The 6,996-nt window shown below is 33.2% G+C and overlaps 1 protein-coding gene across 1 annotated transcript; it reads left to right on the top strand.

Moving 5' to 3' along the window:
* The first annotated feature begins 6,050 nt into the window (after window positions 1-6,050).
* On the top strand, window positions 6,051-6,449 carry LOC115966685. The gene has a single exon (XM_031085864.1). It carries the CDS (start codon window positions 6,051-6,053, stop codon window positions 6,447-6,449), a length of 399 nt encoding a protein of 132 aa, XP_030941724.1.
* Window positions 6,450-6,996: the final 547 nt, after the last annotated feature.

The following is a 6,996-nucleotide window of genomic DNA, read 5'->3' as shown; positions in this document are numbered from 1 at the left end:
CAATAATTTTAGTTCATTGATTTATTGCAAGAAATTTAATATCTGAGCAAAGACATTTAATAACCATGTATATTTAATATATTAAATATTTCAAACACATTTATTGAGACTTTTGTTAATGAACGCCAAAAATGGAAGGTGGGAAAATTGCACCATCCACCGTTGAGGTTTACTAAAATTACATTGTCCTTCCCTATATTTCTAATTGTACAAAGACCTCCTTCGTTTTTTAAAATAAACTACAATCACATTTCTTGCAACTCAACATTCTTAAATCTTCTTCTCAAAAAAAAAAAAAAAATGTTAAATCCACCAAAGAATATCATCAAAAACCATATGGCACAATTTTTTCCCTATTTAAATAATTTGAGTATGACATGGAGCTAAGCACAAAATAGCAAAAGGAATTCACATAATTTATCAAATTGCACAATTTCTTTCTAATTCTATGTTAAAAAAAACTAAAGAAAGGCAGAGGATGAAGGTAGTTTGGGGGAAATTTCCCAAAAAAAAAAGTATCCTTTCATCATTGCAAATTATCAATAAAACGATGATGACTTTCCCACCATTTTGTCAATTATTTTTTTACCTTTAGAAGAAAATAAAGTAAAACTACAAATAAAGAGGTGGAAAAACATTGCACACTTTTGAGATCAGTATTTTTAGGGTTTGTGCCCTAAAATCCAATTTATTGACATGTTATAAATAATTAAATTGTTTAATTATATGAGACTATTTATAAATGAACTAATGAGACATTATCATAGTCCTTTAGATGCATTGTATATGATTTATGTGATTTAGTTACAAAAGATATAAATCACAAGTTCCTTGTAAACTTAAAATATAGTTCGTAGTTGGTGATGAAATTGGATGTTTCATCTGCGAAGACTATAACACATTAATTAAGATGGTTTGTCTTAATCATAAAAGTCTCTTTTAGTTGAGTTGTTGATATGTCTTAAGTGTGTAAGACATATTGAACTGGACCACTGTGTGATTAATTATTCAATTAACAATTATCACATGAATAATTAATCTCACGACTTCTAATTTCATAGACTCTCAATCTTGAGAGGATAATGAACTCGATCATGAAATGTAAGTTACTTTGATATATTAGGAGTGAGATCTAGTTTAACGGTCAAAACCTCAGTATGTTGGGTAACCACACGTAGTATTGAGAGAACACTATTCTCAAGATGGAATTCATAATCTCTTTATATAGAGACACGAAATATTCCTCTTGAGATAAGTTTAATGAGAACTGGTTATTCAGGGCCGACCACTTTAGTAAAGAGTTACTAAAATTCATATTTTATGAAATTAGATTTCATAAATATGAATAAATAAAAAATTAAACTGGGTACTCAAGGAATAAAATAGTTGTTTACAAAGTGACAGTTTATTATGACTTTATTCACTATTGATATTTCATGGACGGGTTAAATGATATTATATTAGCGTCTAGGGATAAAATTTATTAATAAGGTCTAGAGTGCAATTATTTTTCCATAGTGGTACTTGTTATATAATTAATGGTAACTTTGGGCTTATCAAGAATTGATAGATAAGTCTGAGACCTATTGGAGTTAGAGCCTTAATAGTCCCTTTGGTCCCATCCCAAGCCACACACTTAAGCCCAATTGAGTTGGCCTAAAAGGCTAACCTAATTAGATAATAAGTTATTAGTTAATAAGAGTTATTAAATAAAGTAATTGCTAAGGCAGTTAATATGTACGCATGATTAAAAGAAGAGAAAATAGCTTTTCTCTATAGAATCTTCGAAATATACTTTTCCAAAAGAAAATCAACGTACTCAAGAATTGATTGAGAGACCACTCATCTTGGGCAACATGTGGAATTGGGATGAAGATTGAAGGTATTCTCAAGTTTTGTTTTTGAATTTTACTACCTCAAGGTACGTTTTCTCTTCTTTGTTCTAGAATTCAAGATTATATGTTATCTCTCATGAATGAAGTAGATCCTTGTGTTACTTTCGCTGTGGGCTTTGTATGAGATGCGAAACCAATTTTTCCAACAAGTATGTCTACGTTGATGCCCTGTATAAACAAAGAACTCATTAACACAAAACTTTTCATGTTGTATAATGAGGATTCCACCTTACACCATCTTTTCTCTCAAAATCAAAAATCAAGTAGCATTTAATTAGGGGCAGCAGATTGCTCCTAAGAGAGACCAAGCCCTCAAAAAGAGACAAGCATTAGCACCTCTCTTTTGGGGGTTTTGTGGAGTTGCCACTTATTTTTTATATATTACAAAAAAAAAAAGAAAAAACTAAAAATAAATACATCTTACATGAATAACATTGAGTTCTCATTAATTTGAGCAATTACAATTGATAGAAAAGCACTTTACATGACTTTGTTCCCTAGTTACAGTCTAATAAAAGAATTACATGGTCTTGTTTTCTAGTTACAATTTACCAACGATAAAGATAAAGCACTATTATACAAATCAAAACCTATGGTTTGGGGGCTAGGTTACAGAATGGGAAGGTGTTATGTACCCATTCTGCCCAGACAAAGTCCGGTTTTCTAGACTCTAAATGATCACTAAATACCCATATGCAAAATGTTAATGAGATGCAACAAAAGTCATGTCAAATTCAAGATCTAGGGTTAAAATACTATTTAAGAATCCTGATCTACAATCTTGTTTTGAATGAAAAAGTTTGATGAGATTTTTTGATTAAAAATTTTGATCTAAATTTCCATGTTGAGAAAGAATGAGTTTATAATAAAAATTTAGATCTGATTTTTTTTTTTTTTTTTGAGAGAGAACCAATTTTTATGAAATTGTAGATTTTTGTTGAAAAATACAGATTTGGTTTTGTTTTGAAAATATAGATTAGATTTTTATGAAAAATAAAGATCTAGTTTTTGTATCTTAAAAAAAGATCGGATTTTTATGAAAAATACAGATATTGTTTTGTTTTGAAAAAATACAGATCAAATTTCTTATGAAGAATACAGACCTAGTTTTTTAGAAGTAGAAAAGAATGAAATTTTTATGATAGATTTTCTTGCAGATCTAAGATCTTAAAGAGGAATTTAACCCTAGATTTATGCACGTTAATCAATCAGTGCATTAAAATCTAAACTAATCATGTGAATTTTTTTTTAAAAAAAGAAAAAAGGAAAAGCATGCAATAAACATATTAAGAACACAATTATATAAATAATGAAAGAAATAAACACATGTTCATAAAAGATATGGTAGAAACAAAAGCATGCTTATAAGAGACAAGATAAAAACATACATGCATGAATGTATTCTGCAAGAGGGGATTGCTTTAGAAGTCAGAGAAAATAAATCTCTCTGAAATCTAAAGTATGATCACTTAACAGAAAAGAAATTCTTAAAGCAAAGCTTCTAGAATTTCTTTAGCATTAAGGGGAGAAGGGGTGCTGAATGATTGGTGGTCTCTCTATTTATAGAGGTGTTAGTTGCTTCAAAATTAAGCTAGGGTTGCTTGAGAATTAAGGTTGCATTTGGATAGCTTATTTTTTGCCAACTTATTTTAATATTCGGCTTATTTTTGTTACTATTCATGGGTCTTACTGTACTATTTCAACTAACTTTTACCTTTATTTATGGTACTTTTAGCAAAAAGTTTTCAATTTTAGCAAAATAAACGGATTCCAAATAGATCTTAAGTTAGATTAGCTTCAAAAATAAGCAAAAGAAAAAATAAAAATGTGGGGAACATCCTTAAAAAAAAAAAAAAAAAAAGAGATTTGGATAAGAGTAAGCTAATTTTTCAAATCTAAACACATTTTAGTATTTTGATCATATCTCTCTACTCAAAATTTAGATTAAGCTGAAAGTTTGACAACTAAAGGAAAATTCGATTCTCTACAACTTTGCCAGAAATAGCATAGTCCGAAGTTCGAGTTTTACTATGCCAGAAATGCCCTGGAACATGAATCTAAAATCTGTTACATGACATGATGCACAATGAGGTTGAAGTATATGTTGATGACATGATTGTGAAATCCAAGGATAAAGGGGGGCATATCACCAACCTAAGGAAGTTTTTTGAAAGGATCAAGGAGTACAGACTGATATTGAACCCACAAAAGTGCACCTTTGGAGTAATTGCGGAGAAACCGCTAGGCTTCTTGGTGAGTGATAGAGGGATAGAGGTTGACCAATCAAAGATTAAAGCCATTTTAGATATGCCTCCACCCAAGAGAGAAAGAGATAAGAGGATTCTTAGGCCAGTTACAATACATCAGCCGATTCATCGCCAAGCTCACCTTTACTTGTAAGCCCATCTTCAAGCTCTTAAGGAAGAATGAACCCCATACATGAAAAGATGAATGTCAGAAAGCCTTTGAACTTATCAAGAAATATCTTTTTCATCCACCCATCCTAGTGCCCCCGAAGCAGGGAAAGCCATTACTATTTTATCTCTCGATTATAGAGAATGTGGTTAGAAGTATGCTTACACAAGAAGGTGATGATAAGAATGAGAGAGTCATGTATTACTTGAGCAAAAGTTTCCATGATTATGAGACTAGATACACCCCCATAGAAAAGTCATGCTTTGCTTTCGTGTGGGCTATGTAGAATCTAAGACACATCATCCCACCATTGTAGATATGGATAATAGCTAGAATGGACCCGTTAATGTATCTATTTGTGAAGCCTTCCCCAAGTGGAAGGTTATCAAGATAGTTGATCCTATTGCCAGAATTTGATTTGAAGTATATGGCTAGAAAAACCATCAAAGGAAGTGTCGTGTCAAACTTTTATGCCGAGAAACCCATAGAAAGAGAAAATGGTAAAGAAGATTTCCCAGATGAGGATATATTTGACATCGAACAAGGGGCATGGAAGATGTACTTCGATAGAGCTGTGAACTAATATGGAAATAGGATAGGATTACTTTTAATTACCACTAATGGATCTCACATACCTTTGGTAGTCAAGTTGAACTTCGAGGCAACCAACGACATGGTAGAATATGAGGCTTGTATCACCGGAATGGGGGCTCTTTGAGAGTTAGGGATAAAAGAGGCAAAAGTCTTTAGAGATTTAACTTTGGTCATAGCCCAAGCACATAAATTATAAAAGGTGAAGGAAGAACACTTCAAGCCTTATCAACAATATCTAAAGGATTTAACCAAAACCTTTGACAAGATTGAATACAATATCATCCCCAGAGCTCAGAATTAGTTTGTAGATGCTTTGGCTACCCTGGCCTCAATGGTTGATATACCCGAGGGAGTATGGACATGACCTTTGGAGATCGAGCAAAGTTATGAGTTGGTAAACAAGGAAAAGGTAAAGTCTTTAGTTTTGACTATAGAAGAGGAAGGAGTCCCTTGGTATTATGACATCATGAAATTTCTAGAATTGGGAGTATATCCTAACGATGCCGATAAGAGAGAATGTTGTTTGGTCAGCTCTACATAAGGTCATATGATGGTATACACCTTCATTGTCTAAAGAAAGAAGAAGCTGAAAAAGTCATGGAAGAAATCCATCAAGGAATTTGTGGTCCTCACATGAATGGGAGAATGTTGGCCAAGAAAATCCCAATGATGGGATACTATTGGAATACAATGGAAATCGATTACGTAGACTTTGTAAAGAGTTGTCATGATTGCTAGATATATGCAAATTTGAACCATGTACCACCCGGTGAGCTATACAGCATGACCTCTCCATGGCCTTTCTCAATATGGGGCATAGATGTGATTGAAAGAATAGCCTCTAAGGTCTCAAATGGACACGAGTACATCCTAGTGGCAATTGACTATTTCATCAAGTGGGTAGAGGTAGCCTTCTACTATGTATTAAAAGCCAAACATGTGGCTTGATTCATAGAGAACAACATCATTTGTCGATTTGGGGTACCATGTGAGATCATCTCAGACAATGGTTCCCACTTTGAGGGAGAGATTTGAAGGATCATGGAGTTCTACAACATTGAGCATCACAAGTCTTCACCATACTAACTGTAAACCAATGGAGCCATAAAAGCAACCAATAAAAACATCAAGAATATCCTAGCCAAGATGGTAGTGACATACAAGGATTGGGCCAAAAAGCTTCTGTTTTCCTTATGGGATTACAGAACTTTTATCCGTGCACCAACTGGGGCAACCCCCTACGCTTTGGTTTATAAGAGTGAAGCAATACTTCGCATTGAGGTGGAGATACAATCTTTGAGGGTGATAGTAGAAACCAAAGTCCTAGAAGAAGATTGGATGAGGGAAAGATATGAACAGTTGGCTTTGATAGATGAGAAGAGAGCTAGAGCATTTAATAAGAAGGTGAAACTTAGAAACCTTAAGGAAGGAGATCTAGTCCTAAAGGTACTTAGAGACGAAACTTTCAATCCAAGGGGAAAGATGAAGTCAAGATGGCCTAGGCCTTTTATTACCAAGGAGATCATGACAGGAGGTGTTATATGAATCATAGATTTGGATGGAGGAGAGATGCTTCACTCAATCAACATGGATAGACTCCAAAAGTATAACATTTGAAAGAAAGAGAGAAAGCCTGCTAGGTTGAAAACCCAAAAGGGCAACCTAGGCAAAAGTTAAGGCATAGAAACCCTGCTAGGTTTGATAGGTTAAAAATGTATTAACCCCTTGTGATGAATTAATTGATTAATTAGCCAAGTTTATTAATTAATCAAATTAACATACCCTAGGCAAAAGTTAAGGCATAGAAACCCTGCTAGGTTTGATAGGCTAAAAACGTATTAACCCCTTGTGATGAATTAATTGATTAATTAGTCAAGTTTATTAATTAATCAAATTAACATACAATGTATGTGGCAGCACAAAGAAATCACCAAATAAACTAAGTATGCAGCGGAAATTAAATTGACACGGTGATTTGTTTACGAATGGGGAAAACCTACATGGCAAAAACCTCACCAAGTGATTTTAAGGTCACCACCCTCGAGAATCCATTATTATCACAACAAGTGGTTATAAGTAAAGGAATCCTAGT

This window comes from Quercus lobata, chromosome 11, assembly GCF_001633185.2.
Source record: "Quercus lobata isolate SW786 chromosome 11, ValleyOak3.0 Primary Assembly, whole genome shotgun sequence".
In the NCBI taxonomy this organism is placed as follows: Eukaryota; Viridiplantae; Streptophyta; class Magnoliopsida; order Fagales; family Fagaceae; genus Quercus; species Quercus lobata.
Note: the sequence above shows the minus strand (reverse complement) of the source record. Positions and strands in the feature narration are given on the sequence as shown.

What these genes read in the sequence shown, in the direction of transcription:
- LOC115966685 (XM_031085864.1), top strand. Translation starts at nt 6,051, where the DNA reads ATGGTAGTGACATACAAGGATTGGGCCAAAAAGCTTCTGTTTTCCTTA.